Here is a 26,464-nt window from a genome sequence, read left to right as displayed (position 1 = left end):
CTTAAAAGTAGAGAGGGTGTCTGTCTCCCTGATCTGAATTGGGAGCTGGTTCCACAGGAGAGGAGCCTGAAAGCTGAAGGCTCTGCCTCCCATTCTACTCTTACAAACCCTAGGAACTACAAGTAAGCCTGCAGTCTGAGAGCGAAGCGCTCTATTGGGGTGATATGGTACTACGAGGTCCCTAAGATAAGATGGGACCTGATTATTCAAAACCTTATAAGTAAGAAGAAGAATTTTAAATTCTATTCTAGAATTAACAGGAAGCCAATGAAGAGAGGCCAATATGGGTGAGATATGCTCTCTCCTTCTAGTCCCCGTCAGTACTCTAGCTGCAGCATTTTGAATTAACTGAAGGCTTTTTAGGGAACTTTTAGGACAACCTGATAATAATGAATTACAATAGTCCAGCCTAGAGGAAATAAATGCATGAATTAGTTTTTCAGCATCACTCTGAGACAAGACCTTTCTGATTTTAGAGATATTGCGTAAATGCAAAAAAGCAGTCCTACATATTTGTTTAATATGCACTTTGAATGACATATCCTGATCAAAAATGACTCCAAGATTTCTCACAGTATTACTAGAGGTCAGGGTAATGCCATCCAGAGTAAGGATCTGGTTAGACACCATGTTTCTAAGATTTGTGGGGCCAAGTACAATAACTTCAGTTTTATCTGAGTTTAAAAGCAGGAAATTAGAGGTCATCCATGTCTTTATGTCTGTAAGACAATCCTGCAGTTTAGCTAATTGGTGTGTGTCCTCTGGCTTCATGGATAGATAAAGCTGGGTATCATCTGCGTAACAATGAAAATTTAAGCAATACCGTCTAATAATACTGCCTAAGGGAAGCATGTATAAAGTGAATAAAATTGGTCCTAGCACAGAACCTTGTGGAACTCCATAATTAACTTTAGTCTGTGAAGAAGATTCCCCATTTACATGAACAAATTGTAATCTATTAGACAAATATGATTCAAACCACCGCAGCGCAGTGCCTTTAATACCTATGGCATGCTCTAATCTCTGTAATAAAATTTTATGGTCAACAGTATCAAAAGCAGCACTGAGGTCTAACAGAACAAGCACAGAGATGAGTCCACTGTCCGAGGCCATAAGAATATCATTTGTAACCTTCACCAATGCTGTTTCTGTACTATGATGAATTCTAAAACCTGACTGAAACTCTTCAAATAGACCATTCCTCTGCAGATGATCAGTTAGCTGTTTTACAACTACCCTTTCAAGAATTTTTGAGAGAAAAGGAAGGTTGGAGATTGGCCTATAATTAGCTAAGATAGCTGGGTCAAGTGATGGCTTTTTAAGTAATGGTTTAATTACTGCCACCTTAAAAGCCTGTGGTACATAGCCAACTAACAAAGATAGATTGATCATATTTAAGATCGAAGCATTAAATAATGGTAGGGCTTCCTTGAGCAGCCTGGTAGGAATGGGGTCTAATAAACATGTTCATGGTTTGGATGAAGTAACTAATGAAAATAACTCAGACAGAACAATCGGAGAGAAAGAGTCTAACCAAATACCGGCATCACTGAAAGCAGCCAAAGATAACCATACGTCTTTGGGATGGTTATGAGTAATTTTTTCTCTAATAGTTAAAATTTTGTTAGCAAAGAAAGTCATGAAGTCATTACTAGTTAAAGTTAATGGAATACTCAGCTCAATAGAGCTCTGACTCTTTGTCAGCCTGGCTACAGTGCTGAAAAGAAACCTGGGGTTGTTCTTATTTTCTTCAATTAGTGATGAGTAGAAAGATGTCCTAGCTTTACGGAGGGCTTTTTTATAGAGCAACAGACTCTTTTTCCAGGCTAAGTGAAGATCTTCTAAATTAGTGAGACGCCATTTCCTCTCCAACTTACGGGTTATCTGCTTTAAGCTACGAGTTTGTGAGTTATACCACGGAGTCAGACACTTCTGATTTAAAGCTCTCTTTTTCAGAGGAGCTACAGCATCCAAAGTGGTCTTCAATGAGGATGTAAAACTATTGACGAGATACTCTATCTCCCTTACAGAGTTTAGGTAGCTACTCTGCACTGTGTTGGTATATGGCATTAGAGAACATAAAGAAGGAATCTATTGTAGTATTGTTAGCTAATATCTATAGTTTCTCTAAAAATATTAGTCCTATCAACATTCCATTTTGACAGCATTCATCCTTGACCCAAAATACATTTAAGCATATGAAACTGCAAATGTCAGCTCTCCCCAGCTTGTCCATGGTCGAAATTGCACACACGCACACTTTTATTTATACACAGTCACAAACAGAGATGGTGGTGAAAACAAATGCACCATCCTTCTCACTCATGGTAACAGCAACATAACACTTAACTAAACTGACTAAACCAATTTAACTACAAAAACACAATAAATCAATAACACTAACAACACTGTTAAACTAAAATGAAGTACAATAACAACATTTAAAACCCCCAAAACCCCAAACTCCCATGGTGCTTTGCAGTACAATGTCCACTGTTCACTGCTGTTAGCTAATATCGCCAATTTCTCCAAAAATATTAGTCCTATCATCTTTCTGTTTTTGCAGCATTCATCCTTGAAATGCATAAGCAGACCAAACAACAAACGTCAGCTCTTCCTAGATTGTCTGTAATTAAAGCCATACTCCCACACGCATACAGAAGCCACTTTGCTATTATAATATAAAACTGTCTTGACATATCTTAAAAAGTTACAAGTAGATATCGCTTTCTTCTTTTTAGTTCAGCTACTGTTGCTGCCTCAAATGGTGAGTTAATGATAGCACCAGGTACATCTTCTGGGTCCAAAATTGGCTTAAAAGTACCACAACTCTCTCTGTTTACAGCCACGGATGCCGGCTGTAGGCATACAGACCCATGATACATTGCATGAGGGCTATTTCCTGGCATGCGCACTGACACATGCAATTCCCCTATTGTGTGTTTGTGGGGGGTGGGGGGTGTCATTTTACCTGACTAACTGAGCAGCTGTGAGAAAAACCAGGCTTGGTGAGCCGGATCACTTCTCCAGGTGAGTCGTAGCTGACCACATAGAGGTGGTGCTCCAAGGGAGTGTCTCTGGTACCCTGAAAGTACACCAACTTGGTTGCCTCATTCACCCAGATCTACCAAACGGAGTAAGGGAAAAACAAGAAAGAATTAACACAAAACAAAAGCACAAGAGGCAAATTCTAAGAATCTAAAATCAACTAAGGATTGAATAATGCAACAGGAAATTTATCTTTACCATACTGATGAGGTAGCATCGGAGCAATTTTTAATGAGGAAACAGTTGAATGTTCCTAATGAACTAAATCTGTCACGATCTGTAACCTGGTCAAAATGACTGAGACTGCAAAGGCTGTGATGTCTCACTTTTCCGGTTTCACTCCTTCCTCTCCCATCATATTTTAATAGTTTTTGCAATGCGCATGCCGATTACGTTTCAATCATGGATCAAATACATTTGGCAGAAAAGTCCGCAAACTTCACAACACGGAGTCGGAAAAATACGCTCAAATGGCCCGCAATTCATGGAGAGAAATTGTATAAAGAAGTGGAGTTCGTTGAGGGACAAATTAATCCAGAAAAAAATCCTATGGTAAACTGCGTAAAGACACAAAGGAGAACTTTAAAAGGGGCAAGTGCACATCGACGCCATAAGCCAGTTTCGAGTTTTCAGCGCCGCAGTGGCTGCTGGGTAAGCTCAACGGCCAATGCATATAAAAACTGCGCATTCCCAGGATCATGGCGGCGAAGTATGGTCAACTCTGTCTGTAGAAACGGGAACAATTACAGCAGTTTCTTCATGCAAGTGGTTTATTAGCGACAGGCAGAGTGGAGGAGCTTCGAGCTTCAGTGTGCGGTGATCACTTCTTCAGTGTGCCGGTAAAACCCACAGAAAAAGAGAACTAACTCCAAGCAGACCAGTTTACTGACAGCGTCATCTTACTCTGTCCGCTCGCCGACCTCCCGAACAGTTCGCTCAGTAAGATACTGCATTTATAAGAGATATATAGATGAATCTTATCACAGGCTGGCACTTCTAATATATTTTTTATTTTCCTTCTGCACGTGTGTTGTGGCTGACGTCACTCAGAAAACTACACACCGGTAGGAAGCTTGTCAACTTGAAAACAAAAAATCAAAATATTATCATAAATAAAGTTCATGACATGCTTAGAACAGTCGTCACTCCAGTTGAAGTTAATTCAAAGTGATTAAGAGAAGCTTAACTCTAAACAGACAGCACTGTTAGACCAGTTCAAGTCAAGTTTAAGTTTGCCGGCTGGTGCAAAACTGATGACTGCTTAAAAAAATGTAGTGTACTTATATGCAGTGTAATGTACTTTATGTTCATCTGTCTCAATATTTTAATTTTGATTATAAATTATATTTTTATCCATTATTCCTATTTCCATTTTTATTTACACATTATGTATATTAGGCCACACTTTCTGTCTGACATGCAATAAATGAAAGAATGAAGTCAAATCATGTCTTTATTATAATATATACTTTTATTTTATTCAGGAGAGGAGAAAGGAATCCATCACTGGCCACCGTGTATGTCCTGCGACATATCTCATCAGTGGAGAGGAGAGGGACCTGCAGACAGGCTCCTTACAGACGACAAAGAAAGAAAAGCCGACACTTATACTTCAATTCACAGTGGTTGAAGGAAGTGTACTACCATCCATCTCGATTCTGTTTACTAGTTTTTAAAAGCAGACTGCACCCCTTCTATGAACACACACAAGCTTCCACACAAAGTTTGGATGTGTCTCATAAAGAAGACAGGGAAGGTTGTCAGCGGCTGCTGCACTTGCTTTGCTTGTCGGCCAAATGACTAAGAACTGTATTATAGATGCTCATGTACAACTATAATACTGAATTCCAATAATATGAACATTACACATTACAATGACGGTGTTCGGATGACCAAGGTCTCATCTGCTAAATCTTCATGCAGATCCCCCCACATCACCATATAAATAATAATAATTTAAAAAAAAAAAACTTCTAAAAATTAAATGTTTCTGACTTTGTGTACAGTGCTAATAAGAAAGCATTAAATCAAGAGTTGCATTGAAAAGGGGCCCCAAAATATCTCTCGGACTCGAAACCACTACCTATCACATTCAGTGTGCCAAGTAAGTATGAAATGTATCAAAGGATAAGTATGTATATGGGATAAGACCATTTTTAATGAATGTATCTTGTAGTCGCATTTAGTCACCAATAAATTTTCTGTTTTTCTGTTCCATTACTGTAAACTGGCCAATGCCTGTGTAGTAAAACCTGCCCATTTCAAAATTGGCTGAATGTCTTTTAAATAACACTGCTCATCCTATACTATTCTTATGAGAAACATATCTATATTTTTTGGTAGCATATGTTGTCATTTGTTAATTATTATAGAACAGCATCAACAGTCTGTTTATATGCACTGACCTGTGAACAGGAAGTGTTAGGAGCTTTCAGCGCATGCGCACTGAGAAACTCGAAACTGGCTTATTGCATGGCCAGAGCTGCAGAAGCATAAATCAGGCTTTCAGATTTTAAGGTACCACTCTGCAGAAGACTTGACTAAATGTAATCTGTTTAATGCACACAATGTCCGGCGCTTATTTAAGGCAGGCTTTTATTTTTTTCCAGATGAACTTCTGACCTGGTCATTGAACAAGGCAGGTCTCGATTCAAGGTCAGGCTTTTAATCAAGGAAATATGTAAGCCTAATTGAAGCTGGGGATTCCCCATAGATAGTTCAGCGCCTCCTGGCTGTACCTAATCCATTATATACAAATAACAGATTTTGACCGTTTTATACTTACAATGGATTTTCAATATAACAGACAAATTTGATCTCTTTAGATGCCACAATACACACCATGTTTGGAGGTCAAATGTCACTGTACATCACCCCAAAACATCATACCAACAGTGAAATTTGATGGTGAGAACATCGTGGTGTGGGGCTCTGTTTTAAGCACACGGCACTGGCATATAATTGTAAGAAGGATGAATGGAAAAACGTACAGAGACATTTTTGAAAAAAATCTGATGCCATCTACCAGGATGATGAAGATGAAATGACGGTGGACATTTCAGCAGGACAGTGATTCCAAACACAGCCAAGAAAACTCTCACCTGACTTAAATCCAATAGAAAATCTATGGAAGTAACTAAAGATCAGACTTCATAGAAGAGGTCCACAGAACCTTCAAGATTTGAAGACTGTGTGGAAGAATGGGCCAAAATCACACACAGTGAGACAAATAAGTATTTGATCCACTGTTAATTTTGCAAGTTTTCCCAAGTTCAGAAAATGGAGAGGTCTGTAATTTTAAGGTAGACACACTTCAACTGTGAGAGACAGAATCTAAAAAATTCAGAAAATCACATTGTATGATTTTTAAATAATGAATTTGCATTTTATTGCATGAAATAAGTATTTGATCACCTACCAACCTTCAAAAATTCTGGCTCTCACAGACCTGCTAATTTTTCTTTAAGAAGCCCTCCTATTCTGCACTCTTTACCTGTATTAATCGCGCCTGTTTAAACTCGTTACCTGTATAAAAGACACCTGTTCACACACTCAATCAATCAATCACACTCCAACCTGCCCACCATGACCAAGACCAAAGAGCTATCTAAGAACACTAGGGATAAAATTATAGACCTGCACAAGGCTGGGATGGGCTACAGGACCACAGGCAAGCAGTTTTTGCACAGTTCCATTCCACTACGTTATATTTATTTAACAATGAACATAGTTTTGCCTATTTGACTTGTTACTTTTTACAGAAGTATTGTTTCCTTTTTTGTATTGTTATTTATGCACGAATAACACCAGATAAAATTCCTTGTATGTGTGAACTTACTTGGCAACATATTCGACAACTGCTGGCATAATTATTAGAAAATGGAAGAAACAAAAGGTGACTATCAATCTTCCTTGGCCTGGGGCTCCATGCAAGATCTCACCTCGTGGGGTAAGGATGATTCTGAGAAAGCCCAAAACTACATGGGAGGACCTGGTCAATGACTTGAAGAGAGCCAGGACCACAGTTGCAAAGATTACATTAGTAACACAATACGCTATCACGGTTTAAAATCCTGCAGGGCAGCACGGTTCCCCTGGTCATGCCAGCACATGTCCAGGCCCGTTTGAAGTTCACCAGTGACCACCTGGATGATCCAGAGGAGGCACAGGAGAATTTCATGTGGTCAGATGAGACCAAAATAGACCTTTTGGTGTCAACTCCACTCGCTGTATTTGTAGGATGAGAACAACCCCAAGAACGCCGTCCCAACTGTGAAGCATGTGGGTGAAAACATCATTTTTAGGGGTGTTTTTCTACAAAGGGGACAGGACGACTGCACCGTATTGAAGGAAGGATGGATGGGTCATGTATCGCAAGATTTTGGCAAACAACCTCCTTCCCTCAGTAAGAGCATTGAAGATGGGTTGTGGCTGGGTCTTCCAGCATGACAATGACCCGAAACACGCAGCCAGGACAACTAAGGAGTGGCTCCGTAAGAAGCATTTCAACTTCCTGGAGTGGCCTAACCAGTCTCCAGACATAAAATAAACAGAAAATCTTTGGAAGAAATCCTGAAAGATCTGGAGAAGATCTGTACGGAGGAAGGAACCAAAATCCCTGCTGCAGTGTGCAGACTTGATCAATAACTACAGGAAATGTCTGACCTCTGTAATTGCAAACAAAGGTTTCTGTACCAAATATTAAGGTCTGTTTTTCTATTGTATCAAATACTTACTTCATGCAATAAAAAGCAAATTAATTATTTAAAAATCACACAATGTGATGTTCGGATTTTTTTTTTTTTTTGGTTGCTTGTTTTTAGATTCCGTCTCTCACAGTTTAAGTATACCTACGATAAAAATTACAGACCCCTCCATTCTTTGTAGGTGGGAAAACTTGCTAAATCAACAGCGGATAAAATACTTATTTGCATCACTATATGTAACTCTGCTGATAATGTGGCACATAATTCAAGAGATATGGTTCAGTAAAACTGCATTAAGCATCAAAAGCCAGGGTGACATTTGGAAAGCAGGTTAAGAGGTCACATTAGGTCAATACAATATATTTATACAGTGCCAAATCGGAACAAGTCACTGAAAAGTGCTCGCCATGAGTAAAGTGTAGCCCTTAGCCACCTCATGAAGAAACCTCAGGCAGACCAGACTCAGTGGCTGGACCATCAGCTATAGCCACACTAACCAGACAAAACAAATATTTCTGAATAAAATATTAAGGTACATGTTTTAGGCGCAATTAATCACGAGTAACATGGGGTTGGGGTTGGTAAGGTTAGACCTTACTTGTGTCAAGCGCCTTGAGGCAACTATGTTGTGATTTGGTGCTACATAAATGAAAGAAATTAAAATTAATAAAAAAAAATATATATATATATATATATACTTTTTTGGGGGGGGGGGGGCATCATATAGCTGACCCTGAGTGACTTTGTCTAACCTTGGAACCATGTCTTGCCAACACTTCCCATTCTCCACTGGTCAGCATAACCTCTTCCTTGATTGCACATTTGAAATCTCCTGGAAAACACACAACAGAATCAAATCTCACAGAATCCTTTCCAAACGAGATTAGAGAAAATGTTATCACGTTAAAAAAGATCAATTATAGTTTGGTAAAGCAATCGCAAAAAAAGGCAAACATTTCTTACCCTCTAAGTGTTGGTAATCTCCTGTCCAGTGGTAGCAGCCCGGTTGTATTAGAGATGTTATTTTATACAGATGGCTGAAGCCTGTTTTAGACTCATTTATCCAAATAAAAGTAAACTCATCTTCTGTTGTTTGAACGAAAGGATAGAAAATATCATGTACCTACAAGAAGAGATGAACATTCAATTACTCTAAAATTCTTCTAGTACAAAAACCTCAAAAATAATAAATAAATCACAACATTGAAACTTAAGGGTAAGGTTTCCTTTTCCTCCTCTTTAGTAGTACCTGATAAGCATGCCCCGATCAGGTTTTTATTTATTTATTTATTTTCATGCATATCCTCAGCAACTGAACAGCTTTGCAACACTTTTTAATTGGGGGGGATTAAAACATAACAAAAAAAAAAAACATAACTACAGTACCTTAAATCCAAGCTGCTCCATTAAAAAAAAAAAATCAACTAATTTTTTTTCTCCTCTACGTATAGTACAATTCCACTTAGAGCAGCACTGGAGACATAAAACTACAACAAATAGCATGGATTGAGCCTGGTGGCTGTGTTTTAGATATTAAATACATTCATTCTAATTATCATCATCATCATCATCATCATTACTTTAAAGCCTCGGTCCCACCAAATAATAAGCCACGAATAATGAGCCACACATGGGTGTGTCAGCGATTATTCAAAGAATAATCCATGTTTTTAAGCTATCACATATCAGCTACTAAGGTGCATCTATGTGCCGCTCTGTACCTCACATGTGCCAGATATCAGCCTGTAGTGAGCCACGACTGACTCCCAGCCTCCAATGGCTCATGTCGCTGCATGTGATCCACGTCAAGCCACATATGATCCATGTAGCACCATGTAATGCAATGTTGGTGCACGTTTAGGCATGGGTTTGGTCCAAACCTCCAGCCCTCCCACAATTGGTCCCTTTAAAGTGTGGGTTTTCAATTCACAGCATCCATACAGCTTGGGACCACACCCAAGCTGGCGGTGGCGTGACTACATATTGTGCCATTATTATGGTAAACAAGTAATAATTGTGGATTAATTGCTGTATCCTGTGGTAATTGGAGTGTGGACGTAACCTCGTTATTGTTGCACTCGTGGAATGACAATGACAATAAATCTCATCTATCCATCCATTCAAGATGTTGTCACATTTTTTAAACGCAGTCCAAAAAAAGACACTCCTGCACAGTCCAACCTGTGTGTGCATTCGTGCGCCAGGATGCAGTTCACCTGTGTTCCAGAGTCATTGAACGCATTTTTTTCTCGCTGGCTTTATTTCTTCCGCGGCTCACCGGTGATCCAACTTTTAGCTTGTCCATTAATGTCTACAAAAATCGCTCCCTCTGCGCAAGCTCGCATTGTGCATCAATGCTAGTCTTGAGTGCCAGTCATTTATCGTTGTTTGGGTCGACTTGCATTACTATACAATTAGATTATCATCATTGACACAAAAATAGTCCTAAAATGACCTTTGTCACAGTTATTGCTGGGACAATATATTCTCCAACTAAAGTAGTTAACACAGCAGCACAAACTGAACTGAGATTTACAAAATCCACTGTACATTCAAAAGAGCATCTATGTTATTATTTTCAAGTGGCATCTGTGTGCATGTACGTTTGTATGAATTTGATCACAGAAAAACTGGGAGCGTTGACATTGGCCGTTTGGTCTGCTTATGTATTTTGGGTCAAGAATGAACGCTGCAAAAATGGAAAGTTGATAGGACTAATATTTTTGGAGAAATTAGCAATATTAGCTAACAGCAGCGAACAATGGACACTGTACTGCAATGCTCCATGGGAGTTTGGGGTTTGGGGGTTTTTAAATGTTATTGTACTTCATTTTAGTTTAATAGTGTTGTCAGTGCTATTGATTTATTGTATTTTTGTAGCTAAATTGGTCCTCTCTTCCTCCAGATTCTGGGACCTTGATTTCCAAAGAAAATGCAAAATGTACTTTCATCAGAGGACATAACTTTGGACCACTCAGCAGCAGTCCAGTCCTTTTTGTCTTTAGCCCAGGCAAGATGTCAAGTCAGCAGTATTCCCCATGACTGTGTAGCCTACAGAACTAGACAGAGATCAGTTAAAGGCCTTTTGCAGGTGTTTTGAGTTAAGTAGCTGATTAGAGTGTGACACCAGGTGTCTTCAATATGGAACCTTTTCACAATATTCTAATTTTCTGAGATACTGAATTTGGGGTTTTCATTAGTTGTCAGTTCTAATCATCAAAATTAAAATAAATAAACATTTGAAATATTATCAGTCTGTGTGTAATGAATGAATATAATATACATGTTTCACTTTTTGAATGGAATTACTGAAATAAATCAACTTTTTCATGATATTCTAATTATATGACCAGCACCTGTATATCGACCTATCAAATGCTATCTTAAGCCAGAATAACCTGAGAAAGTAAATGTGTGCTTACATTAATCCAGACGTCTGTGGTCTCTTCATAGATTATGTATGGCTGAATGTGAGTGGACAGAGCCTCCAGGCTTTCCTGCCTCTGTGCTGGGTCATCTGTGACTGGGATGAATAGGGCCGGAGGCAGAAGGACCAACTGCAGCCTCCTCTGACTACGGTCTAGTAGCACAGCCCAGCCACTACAGGCAGACAGAGAAGACAATATTCAAAAAATTGCTTTCTATCACCAAAAAAATAAATAAAACTTTAGCACTTCTTCCAACATCATAAAATTATTCCGCAAAATATTAGAAAAATAACGGGGAAAAATCATCTTAAATGGTTGCAATTCCATGTAACTACAACAGAACAACAATCAGAGGAAGTATGTATTACTCAGACTCACAAGAACGACAGTTTTCAAGTCATAACTGAAACACTCACTATTTGCCATCACTCGTCCAGCCTACCCTGGCAATATATTCTGTTCCTGGAAATAAAGAGGTGAAGGGGGCGACCAATTCTTTATCCTGCATGTTCACAATCTGAAAGTGTATATATACACACACACATTAAAAATGTCTTCTTCACTGAGTTCAGCAGAAAGAAAAGCCAAGACTTACTCTTCCTTGATGGTCAGTTTTTATCTCTGTCAGCTTAAGAGTAGCCTGAGGATTTTTGCTCCCTGAAAAGGAAAGTTTAAGAAATATTAAAAAGGAACATCGAAACAATTCATTGTGTCTGTGTGCATGCACTCGTGAGAGTGTCGGTGCATGTGCAGTGCCGCACTCACCTGTCCGGGGATATCTGTATGCATCTGCCTTCCGTTCCTCCAGTGCTGGAGATGGAACATGAATAATTTCTACTTCTGTCTCATCCACCTCTTCATACAACAGATACATGGTCTTTCCTCCATTACGGTCTGGTAAAGGAAGCAAAATAAAAACCTAGAGCTTATTTAGCTGAGAGACAATGTGTTCAACAGCATTCAAGCACTGCCCGAGAGAGAGAAAGAGAGAGAAATATTGCCACTTTACTATTGGCATAGGGTGTGTATAGGGTGTATGGTGACCCCAATTTACTGAAGGATACTTCCTCTAGCCTCACCCAATTCACCAACAAGAAATGGTTTCAATCAGATGAAGTGTTTTGTAGTTATTGCACGGAAACAAACAACATGGTGGCGTCTGTAGAGGCCATATTTTCCAAGCAATTTCCAAACAGAAACAAATTGTTTCAATCAGACAAGGCAATGTTTAGATATTCTGCAGAAACGCAAACTTCACAGACAGAAGGAGTGAAAATATAATGCTCCCTAACTTCACTGAGTGGGGGCATAAAAATAGATCATTAATGTGCAAGGAACAGTGTATGCACAACTAATTTTCAAGATGACAAGTAAGTTAATTTATTTGAAAGGAAGAACGAAAGAAACTTAATCTTCAAACGCCAGGTCAAAGACTTAAGCCCCCGTCACAGATAACAAGAATGTGCAGGAACCAGCCCGACACGGTAAATATTTCCATAATTAGACACAGTCGGGAGGGAAAGAGGCGGGTTAGCAGTGTCAGAACGCATCCAGATTATCTCGTACACACCTAGACATTGCAGGTAGACATTATTATACGTGGCACGTGCAGGTCATACCGGCAGCCTTTGTGGTGCCATATCCATCTCGAGGATCCCTCGTACGTGCTCAAATTGTTTCAGATCCTGTTTTCCCGCCATCAGAATATGTAAATTGCGGTCAGATGGTGCTCAGATTGCACATGGACTGCCACCGGATAGGTGTCCCATCTCAAGGCTGCCCGGAGGGTTTTAAACATGTGCAACACACTCAGGGCCACCGGCCGACTGGGACCAACTGTGTCGACTCTCGCAGATGGCTGTCAAAATGTTTTGGAACTACAACTGAACACTTTTCGGATGTGGGCCAAATCGTCATTCTGATGCCATTCGGCCTCATTCTGGCTATGTGTGACGGGGGGTATTAGCAATTAATTATACTCATCAAGTACCCGAATGACTCATCCTGTCATCTACTCACTGCTAACCTTCGACTGCTGAAGGGTTCCACCAATAACCAGTGAAACGGTCAAACTCTTCTTGAATAACAAAGGTTGCTACACCGGCAGACTTTGGGTCCTCCTTAACGTTATCGACACCTAGAATAAATCAAATCAATGAGTTTAAGTGCATGTAAAGTTACTTGTTTAGTGTTGTACACAAACTTTACAATCTACCGACCTATATCTAAGAAAATTGTTTCTAGTAGCGTGAATCAAAGGAAAACATTAACTATCCAGTAGCAACATAAAACAAATCATTTCTGAGTTATGACTCAATAGTGAGTGACAGAATATCCCAAAGACAAACATGTCAAATCACAAATAGTGTCTTCAACTTGTGTAAATACACTCAGAGCCTTCAGACCTTTGTGGCAGTATGTGAGTCTCCTTTCCTCGCCGGTCTTGGTGTTTGCTATCCACAAGTCATTATTGTTGATGAAGGCTATGAAGTCAGGGTCTCCAGGGCAGATCTTGGGGTCCATGCGAGTCCCTGAGCACTGAGTCTTAATCTCCACAGGCTTCATCGGAGCACACTGCTAAAACCGAAAGACACATACAGTCACGGCGAAACAAAATCTTTTCCACATGAAAATGGTGACATTTACTGAAAGCAAGCTACTTGCATTTGCCAAGATTTGGCATTCTACGTGCGGTCCCCCTTAGCACTTTATTTTTTTTCTCATGTTTTTGCCATGTTCTCTGAAATCTTGTGATTCAGAAATATAATCGGAAGTTTACACACATGCACATCATAGCAATACTGGGCATTCAAAGACTCCTTTGAACTATTATTTTTCTGGGCCAGAATGATAGTATGACATAACAGGAGGGAAAAAAAAATTTGGTGTGCAAGTGGTAACTTATGGGTTTTATGAAATTAACACAAGGTCGAAAAATAGTACATACATCGCAGCTAATATTGTATTTGTGACTGAGTGTGGGTGGAATTATGGAAAGCAGCAACTTAGATGCCTCTGTTGGCGAGGAAAGTTTACCTCATTTTGACACTGTTGATGACGCTGTGAGATCTTTGTGGAATTAAGGGATACCCTGATTGCAGTACTTGAGAAACTAAATGAGGACTCAAAGCACCTGAGTTTGCAATTTTCTTGGTTCAAGGGCAAGATCCAGCATATCTGTATGCAGTGAAAGTACCAAACTTGTAAAGAGATGCACTTATCCAGCCAGTCCTCTGCCTTTCAAATCTAGAGATGCCTGGGAAAAGCTTAAGGAATCATGAGGCCCCTGGGTAGAGGTGTTTGCCAATGCCAATACCTCTGTAGGGGCTTGATGATTCCTGTCTTACTGTGTAGCTGTGAGATTTGGATGATGACTTGGTATCTTTGGAACTATGTCTCTTCAAAGTATCCTTGGGTGCTGCTGGAATGACTTTTTGTCAAATGAAAGGTTTGTTTAGGAAATTAAGATGAGTATCTTTTGCATTGTGGAGGGTATCCAGGTTTCACCTGGCTGCAGTAAATAAATGGTAAATTTTCAGAGGTGGGAAGTAACCAGTTGTCTGCCTGAGTAGTTGCCATTCAGTACCCAAGGTGGTTCCATACTGGGGTGGATGGATGGTATCAGGAAAACTGGCAGAATTGACCTGACAGCTAATATTTGGTTGAATGTCCCGCAACAAGTTTCACCCTCACTAGATTATTGTGGTAGCTATAAATACCTTTCTGTCAGAATTCTGGCTGGATATTTGACCATTCTAGGTACAATATGCAGTGTTTCCTGACACTGGCCCATCTTTTCACAGTCCACTTGCTTTAAATAGGTAAATATTAATGTTAGCCTGCTTTATTCATTCCAGAACTTTGACGTGTGTTTGGGGTCAGTGTCCTCTCAGAACACCCAACTGTGTCCAAGTATCAATCATCAACTGCAGATGATGATTTGAGGTTTACTGAAGAATTCTGCAGTAGTTACCCTTATTACTAAATGGAAAAAAGGATTGCATTTGTATGGTGCTGGTCAAGAAAAACAGTCCCAAAGCATGATCCTACCATCAACACAGTGTTGGAACAGTGTTCTTAGAGTTGAATAGCTCACTTTTCCCCCTTCAAACTGACCTCTGGTCATTGTGGCCAAACAACTCAATAAGTGCCTCAGCTTCCTTTCTGATGGATATTTCTATGTCCACGTGGTCAGCTGCAAACAAGCTCAAAGGTGCCGATTTGGGGCAGAAGGTTTTCTTGGAAGGCAGCCTCTCAGTCCATAATGATGAAAAACTTGTAACTGCAGACAGTGATTTTGGCATTCCAGCAGCTTCCAGCTGGCAAGCCCCTGTGCCTTGGTGGTTGTGACCATCTGAACCAGTATCTCATCTGAGGGTGACTGTTCGGGTTTTCTTTGCCAAGGTGGCCACTTTGCCAAGGTGTGGCCACCTTGGCAAAGTGGCCACACCTCCCAATAACTTGTACTTACAGTTATTTGAACTGATGATGTTGGAATCTGCAGCCATCTCCAAGAGACATCCCTAAGATGTAAATCAACTATCCTCTTTCTCAGATCTGTACTGAGCTAATATCTTACAATAAATACTCTGCTCATTTAGAGGCAACTGCCTATTTCCAAAAATTTATGTGAAATAATACTGTTGTATTAAAAGAAAAATAAACAAACAAACAAATACACACCAATTATAAAAAGACTACCCAGTTTTGTGCACACCCCCCCCTTTTTTCTTTGTTTTTTTCTAAGCCTGGGGGGGGGGGGGGGGGGTGTTGATATTTACATTTGTATTTTTTGTTGGTGGTGGTGGTATGTTATGTATGTTCAGTTAAATGTGAAAACAGGAAAATAAAGTCTTTAAAAAAAATCAATTTTTGAAAGTTTTGAATGCGTAGGATGTTTCAGTACATTGTCAAATGCGCATCCTGGAGACGTGGTACATATTATACACTGCATCCAACCTTGTTGATTTTGCGTTCAGGACGGTGAAAGCGTGAATGCTGACAATGTTATGCTATGAATCCCTATGCAATGCTATGAATGCTGTGCTATGTTTTTAAATGTCTTGGCCACTGTGTAGTGTATTGTGTGGTGTATTGTGCTTTTTATGTTGTGAAGCACCTTGTGGCTCTTGTCTGTGAAAGGTGCTATACAAATAAAACTTACTTACTTACTTACAAACTTATGGCTGCTGTGAATAATATTCATCTGAGTGATCGATAATCAATTTGTAAATAAATAAATTTATGAATTACCAGATAAACTGCGAGCGGGGAGCTCCAGCTATCCTGAGGAAAACTTTGGAGGGAACCAGCTACTGAATGGTTCAATTAGTCTTTCGTCCCTATACCCAGGTCGGACGACCGTTTTGCATGTCAGGACCCCTGCGGGCCTCCACCAGAGTTTCCTCTGGCTTCACTCTGCCCAGGCATAGATCGCTAGCAGTTTACTCACAATGAATCCATTGTTGCCTCCATCCTGACAGTAAAAGAGGCTGTTGCTGGCCTGGAAGAGGAATAGACCGGTCTGGGCATGGTAGTCATATGAGGTGATGCCAAATGCTCCTAGCCGCTTTCTCTCTCTCAGTAACTCCTCCTCTCGAGAGTATGCACCCTGGTGTGGTGTAGCCTAAGGAATTAAGAAGAAGCCAAATCAAATGTGCTTCGGTACACACTGAAAATTAAAAAAAAAAAAAACAATTGGTAAATATTGTTTCTTAACATGTTTTGATGACATTTGTTCTTTAAATAAGGTGGTGTCTTTGTGTAATTACTTTTATAAGACATAAGAAAAATGGTGTACTGCCATCTAGACCCAAGCACTGATCTGAGCCATGTTTACGACTAAAGACATTGGCAAAGCCACACATTTGTGGAATGTTTATTTCAAATTGAAACCTTGAAAACAAAACTACAGGCTGCAGACTGTCAGTGGATTCTTGGAACGGAAAGCTATATAACCCAGTTATCTGAGACAGCTGCTAGCAGCACTACACTAACACTTTGAGAGTGTAGAAATTCACCTGGAAGTGATCCAGCATCTGTTTCCACGACAACACCAAAAGGGCCTCTTTCCTGATCTTCTTGGGGATTTCTGAGTAGAGTAAAGAGTTTTCTCTACTTCCATAAGGCATTCCTGGCAAAACCAGAAAAACAAAGAGAAAAACATCAACAATATATAATAAGGTTATTCTAATTGAAAAATTAATCATTTTGGTACCAAATGAACACAAATACAAGCTTGTACAGGTGCTCTTGGGGGCATCAAACAATAATTAGCTTACCGAGGTAGTACAACCGATGGGAGTGGGGTCCATTCTCATCTTTCTTTTGCACAAACTGGAAATCATGAGGGGCTTTGTTTGCAATCATAGCTGAATACTTCCTGCTACAGTGAATGATGTCACGTAGTCCTTCCCAAGTGTGTTTCTCCACAAAGAACTGAGAGGGGATATCCTCCATCTCCACAACCTCTGTGCTGTCCGAAAGGCCATCTACTGCCGTCATTCTCACTGTCACACAACTGGATGTTGGCAATTTCAAAATAATATTGTTAAAAGCAATACTGATCTATTTTCCTAAGTATCAAAGCACTTTCAACAAACAAAACATGACCTAATGTATCATTCAGTACCTTTTCCAGAAACCCTCTGTACTGTCACAAAGTTTGATCTTCTTGACTCTATGCATTCACCAACAACACGTCTCACAAAGACTCTGCAACCTACAAGCAAAATACAACACAAAACTTAAGTAAGCATAACAATATATCAGAGCACAATAAAGTGCAATAAATCAAATTTAAATTCACATTTCTCCTCTAGAGGTGATTTGGCTTGCATCAACAGCACATGCAAAACCAGCCAACCTGAAAATCCAAACACCACCCAACAATGGGGTGACCAGAGACCTGTTTTCTGGAGCTACTCCCGCATTCTAAATATACAGGATACTATTTTTACAATCCAAAATCAGCAAAACCTAGAACAGTTTTGTATGGTCAACTTCATTTCATTTGTTCATATGGACCCATTCCTACATTTAGGGATACAACACATTCCAAAAAATAAAAATAAAAAATTGATGCTAAAGCATTTACCACTTTGCAAGGTTGTTTTTCCTTCCCACAACAATTAAAATACATTTTGGCAATGATGATGCCAAATTATGACGTGTTTCAGGCGTTATTTTGTTCCATTCTTCCTGCAAACACATCTTAAAGTGTGAAACAGGGATGTTGTTGCATTTTTCATTTCAAAATTCTCCACACATTCTTTACTGGGGACAAGTCAGGACTGCAGGCGGGCCAGTCCAGTATCAATATCCTCTTCATCCACAGCCATGCCTTTGGATTGTGTGTATTCATAAAAGTGTAAATTACTTTTTCCAAGGGCACTCACACCATACCATGACACACCCTGACTATTGAACTTGTTGCTGATAACAGTCGATATGGTAGTTTTCAAAGCCTTTGGTCAGGAACACACAGCATCCTTTTCTTCACTGCTCCACCACCAGGAGACATTCCGGGATTAAAGGAGTGAAACACTGGTGAATGGTGGTTGCTGGCTGATGACCCTGAAGCTCATCCATAAGCACCAGAGGAGGTGCAACAGACAGCAATGCTGAGCAGGTTACCCCACCTACCTGTGCACTTACTGAACTTCTGGTAACCCAGTGGCTACTGTTAACAGGGAAGTTGGAGTCCAGGGAAGACTGAAGGACAGCCAGGAAAGACTGGATTACAGCAGGAAAAGACCACACTTGGACTGGGCGGCTAGTTATCCAACCCACTAGTCTGTTGGAAGATTGAGACCCAACTTTAACTACAAAGAATTCTAAGCGAAAACAACCCGCAGGATGAAAGATGGGCCTATCAGGACGGACCACACCGCAAATGACACGGACAATGACAACATCGGAATTCCACTAAAATAAGGAGAAAACCCTCCGGAAGTCTGTGTATGGATGGGAAAATGTGACCACATTCAAGGGGTTGGGAATCAACCAGGGGAAAGCAAAGAGTGGTCAGAAAGGTCAACAGCAACCTTGCACTACTTCAGTTGGTGAGACAAGAGGGACCAAAAGCCAGGTTGAAAACCACAGTGCTGATGGACCCAATGTTGCTGATGGCATGGATGTCACAGATGCCACTGGTGGAGAGTGAGCCCCCACAAGTGCATCAAGATCCAGTCCCAGCCAAAAGCAGAGACCAAGAAACAACTAGAAGGGGCAAGCTCAAATGGCCAGAGTCAAATGAGGCAGAGGTATGGCACACATTGGAGACGTCGGCCAATTCAAAAGTATTGCCTTACTAAATGTAAAAGGAAAGATCTTCTTCTCAGTGCTAGCCAGAAGGATGGTCACCTACATAATGGTTACATTGACACAAACTGCCAGAAGGCAGAAGTCCCAGGCTTCCCAGGGTGCGTAGACCACTCTACAATGATTTGGGATCAGGTTAATCAGGTTAATCCAACCATGAGACGAAAGACCTGCAAGTCATCTGGCTCGACCTCACCAACGCGTATGGATCAGTCCCACACCAGCTCATCGACCATGCAATGGAGTTCTTCCACATGGCCTCCTGCATCAAGAACCTGGTCACATCATACGTCAATGATCTGAAGAGGTGCTTTGTACGTCATGATTTCACCACCAGATGGCAGCAGCTAGAGGCAGGAATCATAATGGGATGCGCAATTTCACCCATCCTGTTTGTGGAACCACTGCGGAGCTACATGGATGGTGTCACCAGCCTCCTTCAGACAGCAGCATAAACATCCAGATTGCTGAAAAGGATGGATGAGCTGATGTCATGGGCAAGAATGAAGATCAAGTCCTCAAACACCTAGCCTGTCTCTCAGAAAAGGAGTTGGAAGTGACAACACCATCTTTGTCATAGATAGAGAGAAAGTCCCACTCTGTCTGAGTAACCCTTCAAAACCCTGGGGAGGCAGTATACTGCAGATCTGTCTGAGAAACAGATGGGAAGAACTGTGATGAAACAGCTCTCAGAAGGCCTGGCATGGATCAACCAAAGCCAACATCCTAAGAAGTACAAAAGAGAAGAAAAAGGTCTGGTCATACCAATTTACATTCTACATGAGAGTGATGTGGCCACTAAAGATGAGCGAGATCCCCACATCCACCGCAAGTAAGATGGATGGAAAAGCCAATTAATTCATCCAAAAGTGGTGAGGGCTACCACAGTGTCTCTCAGAGACGGGCCTCTCTGGGAAGAACACAATGCAGCTGCCACTGCAATCGATCAGTTAGGGCTACATACAAAAGTCCAGGATGGTTCTCTAGCTTTGAGTGTCCGCTGACCAGACGGTTAGAAACACAAAGGTTCCTACCGGCCAGAAGTGGAATGCCCAAACTGAGGTTGACCGAGTAGTCAATAAGCTGCAGCATAAAGAGATCATCGGCAGAGTCCAGACAGGAAGAGCAGCGCTTGTACGGGGAGAGACACCGTGGCTTTGGTCCATAGCTAACAGTAGAGAAAAGAAGGTAGAGGTGACAAGGATAGAGGAAGAGCACTATAAGATCAAGGCTGTGTTGCAGGGCCAACAAAAAAGTTGGACTACCTGGGAAGGAGTTGTCAACCGGAACATCAGGTGGTCAGACCTGTGGAAGATCCCACAAGTAAGGTTCAGCTTCCGACTCAACCTATGACACATTCCCCTGTCCTCGGAAACTTCACCAGTGGATTGGAAATGAGGAATGCTGCTTATTTTGCGAAGCTCCCAATGCAAGCCTCCAGCACATCAACCCCGTCTGTAAGATCGCACTCTCACAGGGGTGCTACAGAAGACACCATGACCAGGTCCTGAGAAACCTAGCCGAGATGTTGGAGGGGCGTTGACAGGACAGTAAAGGACCACCATCAGCAGAAGGCCACATTAGCTTTGTCACAGAAGGCAGGGAAAGAAGTAACACCAAGCCAAGAGAAACAACAAGGCCTTTCTCCTCTGAGGAGGAGCAGAACCTCAGAGTTTACCTTGGCAGGCAACTCCGGTTCCCTGTCGAGAATGCCACCACTTCTCTCCACCCTGACATAATTCTGTGGTCTACCAAAGCAAAATCTGTGCTCCTCACTGAGCTCACAGTACCAATGGAGTAAGGTATTGGCATTTCCCAACCACACACCTCCTGAGGGACATAGGAATGACTGGAGGAAAATTAAGGCAACAAAGGAACTGGCAGAAAGATAGCTTTTCGATCTGGTTGAGGAGGAAAACACCTAACCCAGAAAACAGCTAGAGAGGGATAACATCCATCAGCTGCAGGGGGTGACAGGGAGACATCCCTGTTACTACTCCACCACCAGGAGACGTTCCAGGATTAAAGGAGTGAAATGTTGGTGAATGGTGGTTCCTGGCTGATGACCCTGCAGCTAATCCATAGGCATTGGAGTAAGTATGCCAGGCAGCAATACCCAGCAGGTTACCCCACCTACCTGTACACTTATGGGAATACTGACACATCTGACCCCAACACACATTCCACTGTGCAACAGTCAAACCCAGAGGCCTCCAAGCTCAGAGAAGCAGATACCACATCTAGACAAGGTTAATATCAGGCTTCGTTTCTGCACAGTGAATGTAAGCTAACTCTGTACTGCAGTGCTAGACAAAGATTTCCCAAAGTAATCCTTTGCCCATGTGGTTACATGAGCTCTTGATGACAACAGTTCCTGATGCAGTGCCGCTTGAGAGATAGCTTTTGTACAGAACCACGATTACAATCACCTGCTGACGTCACCAATTTGAAATATCATTACTTCTTTTTTTTTACCTCATTACTAGCCCTAAATTCCACTCACCCCCCATCCCAACTTGTTTTGGAATGTGCTGTAGGCCTAAAATAAAGAAATGGCTGAATATTAAAGGAGACCTGCATTGAAATAAATGTGGTCAGATTTCAGAAAAGAAATAGCTGATATGTATTTATAAGACCCTTCTGAATGCAGTAAAGTAAATCTGTAAGCCCAAATTTGTAATTCAGCGGAGAAATATTCGTTTAAAAATGACAAATTTGCAGCTAACATTTAGCCCTCTGTGAAAACAGTTTGTACATCCGGATCATTTCCATGACGTCGGTGACAAGACGAAGCGTTCCCGCCTTCAGTCCGATCCCGCATTGAAATTGATTTTATCTCTTAGTAATGTTACTGTTATACACATCCTGGTTTCAACATCCAAAGGTAAGCTGCAATGAATGTGAAATACAGCTCTGCTTGCTCAGATCCGGGGATCAGATCAGCGGCGGCAGACAGCGGGCGACATTATTCCCCGACGCCTCGCTCTCACTGCCCCTGATACGCTTACCGAGTGCATGCGCTCGTTAAATTCCGCCGCTGCACTCACACCCCCGTGTCTGCTGTGCAGCCAGCACCACCTCTCTGTCTACTGAATGGAGTTGCAGCCAACTTGGCACAAGTCCAGAGACTACGCTCGCCGTTTTAATGCAGTGCGCGCGGTGACACCTGTTGCTCGCAAGGACAGACTTCTTGCTGCAAAATCCGCAGCGCCGCACGTCTCGGTAATCGGAGCCTCAGAGCTCCGTGGCCGCTGAGAGAGGTTTATATATTTTTAATGATTTGAATTCTTTGCAGGTCTCGCCTCCATAGCCCAGGACGGTACACCGGAGGTGAAAGACAGTAGATTTTCAATGCGACACCACTCAAACAAACGGGCGTATGAAAAAGTCCACAAAAATAATTTTCAAGCACAAATAAAAGAAATGTGTACTCACCAAACGTGCCGCAAGACAATATGAAGTTTTAAAAAAAATAGATCCTTCCGTATAAGACAAGAAAAAGGTGCAGATGAAAACTGACGTAAATCCACAAATTACAACTGGCGCAATGCATGCTGGGAGAGGGTCTTGTCCGTGACATCTCGGCAGCGTCCACGATGAGAGGGACAATTTGCGGAGGGCTAAATTTTAGCTGTAAATTTGTCATTTTCAAATGAAGATTTCTCCGTTGAATGACAGATCTGGGCTTGCAGATTTACTTTACTACATTCAGAAGGATCTCATGTGTAAATATAAGTCATTTTTTGTTCAAAAAAATCTGACTGCATTTTTTTCAATGCAGGTCTCCTTTAAAGTAAATGAGGTTGGCCACACAAAACATTAAATTTCTTAGCTTCATACTGTCTGCAAAGAAATGAAATTCAAAGTAAATATAAGAATCACTGGAGTTTTTTTTCTGCATTTTTCATACATCCCAACTTTCTCTGATTTGAGGTTGTAGTTTACATTTAACACATGCACATTTAGTGGGTGTCAAGTACTAATGTGACCCACCTCAACAACATGCTTTACAAATTGCCATTGGACAAAATACACTACACTATCACCAAAGAAAATTTCATGTACAACACCTAAAGTTTATTTCTAAATTTATGTGGCCAATAAACAATGTTAATTATTTATTTTTAAAATACTTCTGATCAAAAATAATATAATTCTGTAACATTCCAGTATAACACAAATGGCCAATAAACCGCAGTTTATATTAGGGTTAGCTGTGTTTTACAGAGCAGGTAGTTCAGTGGATAAAGAGCTGGCCTGCCCATTTGGAGATCTAAATTAAAATCTCACTCGTGCTGCCAGTCTGAGTCCTTGGACAAGGAACTTAATTTACACCATCTCAGTCGCCCAGCTGTAAAAATGGATACTGGTGCCATGTACTGAGATTACCCCGTACCAGATTTGTATATGTGCTACTTGCATGAAAAACAGGAAGTTTGTGCTATACTGAGTCTACCCTTTCTGCTCTAAGTCATTTCCGCACACAAAGAAAGGGTAAACTTACATTAGGACAGAACAAACTTAACGTGTTTCGAGCATGCGCAAAAGATGAATATATAAATCTGACACGGTCAGTGCATGACACCGGCCTTGGCTGGGAAGTAACCTGCGATGGCCTGGCACCACATTTATGGTGAGTTGAAGACTCTCATCCGCTTCATGCTCCAGAAACTGTAGATAAGCACCAGACCAGATTGGTGAAGGCTCAAGGCCAACAGGGAGCTAAGTGTCCAGCTTAAAGCCTGAATGATAGTAGGCTGACTGTATCATAACACTCCAATTCATTCAAGTACCACTAATTTAACAAATGCAGACAGACAGCCACTCACTGCTATTGGACTGTTTGTGATATCATTATAAATCTATTTCCATGACCATATAACGACGTACAACTGGAAAACATTAACAAGCTATTGAAGACTATCACTTGGATGTGAAGACACATACCTCAAATGAAGCAAATGGTTTATACTAACATCTATTGCAGTGGAGTATTTGGCGGTGCGTGGACTTTTTCAAGTGTGTTCTGTAGTCAGGAAGCTGTGGTGACACTGACAGATCATGTGGTGAGGAATCATAAATCTGTCTGGAACACCACCCTCACAAGGAAATACACTTTTTGGCAACGAAATCTCAAAAGTCTTGATTGAAGCTGAAAGAATTACAGGTGTTAAAACTGATGGATAAAGTTTAGGCAATGGTCAGAAACAAAATATTAAACTTTAACTGGAGGCTGTGTACACGGCGAGGCCCAATGTGGGCCACTTGGTTACTTAACAGTCTTTAACCTGCTAACCAGTTGTAAGGGTGGGGAACAGAAATAAACGCTGACCATTAGCCAACATTAGCTTTTGTTCTCAGATTTCAACTAGTCACACCGGAGTAGGGGAAAAAAATACAACCTAGTAACACACCGGCAGATTCATTTTCAGGGAAATGATTTGTAACAGCATAGTTACATTTGACAGTCAACACAGGAACCAGAATTTGACAGAAAGTGTCCAATAGTACGCAGTTTTAATGTAATTTTGAAGAAAATCCCAACGTCAGCTCCGTTTTGACCTGACAGCTCTCTTGTCATTTTCGCTCTGGTGCTAACTTGCTAACGTTAACCGAGCTAACAAATAGCTATCGACTCCTGCTGAAACCAGCGTCTTCAACCAAACAGGCCAAAGTAGAAGAAATACGTACCAATGTGGCTACAATCCCAGCACTTTATTACCTCGGCGTCGACAAAGTGTGAAACTGCTAAAGGTTATATCCATGGCCCAGAGTGGCCGGCGAATATAAAATGTAGCTTCAGATCAGACACAGGTGGAACCTTTAGTGCCGGCGCGCGGCGCGGAGAAACCTTTTCACGGTCGCACCGCCGCCTCGGGGGCGCACGTCGCGTGTTTGTACGCCTCCCGGTAAACAGTTTCACCGTTTCTTGTTTAAAAATGATCATTTCCCTTCAAAGCCAACACCGGTGGGCTCGTCACACACAGCATAACTCTGTTTTTTAAAACACGATTTCGAACATTTGCATACATTTATGCGCGCATCTATCTATGAAGAAAGAAAGGAAATCTCAAAGGGAGGTTAATCAAACCCAAGAAAGGTGGGTAACTCAAGCCCGTTTCAGAAATTAAGACCAGAATTCATGACCATGGTAACTTAGTCTGTGAACCTAACCTTGGGAAGCAGGGCTTCTCCAAAATAAATACGTAAACTCTGAATTTGTCTCCTCCCACTTCCACAGCTGTTTCACTTTCTCATTCATTCATCTATCATTTACTATGTTAACCAACATTTTGAGTAGTTTTCTTACAGCTGAATCTGCAGAGACAGTAGACAAACCCACAGGAGATATATTAGATTTAGATTATATCCATCCATCCATTTTCTTACGCTTTATCCGGAGTCGGGTCACGGGGGCAGCAGCTCAAGCAAAGCCACCCAGACCTCCCGATCCACACACACCTCCTACAGCCTATATATAATATATAGATAGATTAGAACTTTATTGATCCCTTGGGAAGACTCCCTTAGGGAAACTGGGGTTCCAGCAGCATTGTAATAGCAGCACACAGAGTATTAAAAGTGAAAATAAGAAACAATTTGCAAAATGTAAATACAAATATAAATACCAGAAATACTAATACAATAACATGCTTTTGGAGAGCGGTATACACTTTCAGAGGCCCGACGTCTACGCCCGGTGGCCCAAAATAACAGATATTCGGCCGAGTTAGACGAGGGCGAATATCTGTTATTTTGGGCCACTGGCCATGGACGGAGGGACTCAGAAAATGCATACCGCGCAACAACAGCATGTTATTTGCATTATTATCACTTACTGAGATACACAACACGTGGAATCACATTAACAATATTTAATGTAATTTCAAAATGCACAACACCCAGCACACGCGGACATAAAAAGTTGGCTTACTTTAACTTTTGTCGTGTTGGCTGGCG

At 41.1% G+C, this 26,464-nt stretch overlaps 1 protein-coding gene across 2 annotated transcripts in view; it reads right to left on the bottom strand.

Moving 5' to 3' along the window:
- The window catches only part of dpp9 (dipeptidyl-peptidase 9), a 60,178-nt gene extending 34,846 nt beyond the window's left edge, over positions 1-25,332 (bottom strand). Inside the window, exons 1-14 of one of the 2 annotated variants that reach the window (XM_034183005.1) lie at positions 25,196-25,332; positions 17,814-17,903; positions 17,464-17,702; positions 17,203-17,315; positions 16,635-16,808; positions 13,588-13,759; positions 13,209-13,319; positions 11,948-12,076; positions 11,778-11,839; positions 11,599-11,699; positions 11,177-11,354; positions 8,718-8,877; positions 8,507-8,586; positions 2,972-3,124 (exon numbers count right to left, since the gene is read on the bottom strand). In XM_034183005.1, coding sequence (XP_034038896.1) covers positions 2,972-3,124; positions 8,507-8,586; positions 8,718-8,877; positions 11,177-11,354; positions 11,599-11,699; positions 11,778-11,839; positions 11,948-12,076; positions 13,209-13,319; positions 13,588-13,759; positions 16,635-16,808; positions 17,203-17,315; positions 17,464-17,702; positions 17,814-17,869 — 1,728 coding nt within the window. In that variant the 5' untranslated portion in view covers positions 17,870-17,903; positions 25,196-25,332. The remainder of the gene's footprint in view (positions 1-2,971; positions 3,125-8,506; positions 8,587-8,717; positions 8,878-11,176; positions 11,355-11,598; positions 11,700-11,777; positions 11,840-11,947; positions 12,077-13,208; positions 13,320-13,587; positions 13,760-16,634; positions 16,809-17,202; positions 17,316-17,463; positions 17,703-17,813; positions 17,904-25,195) is intronic. The other variant, XM_034183006.1, reaches the window with a different exon arrangement.
- Positions 25,333-26,464: the final 1,132 nt, after the last annotated feature.

Source organism: Thalassophryne amazonica, chromosome 12 (genome assembly GCF_902500255.1).
Source record: "Thalassophryne amazonica chromosome 12, fThaAma1.1, whole genome shotgun sequence".
Taxonomy (NCBI): domain Eukaryota; kingdom Metazoa; phylum Chordata; class Actinopteri; order Batrachoidiformes; family Batrachoididae; genus Thalassophryne; species Thalassophryne amazonica.
The sequence above is the reverse complement of the archived record's forward strand: the minus strand, read 5'-3'. Positions and strand labels throughout refer to the sequence as shown.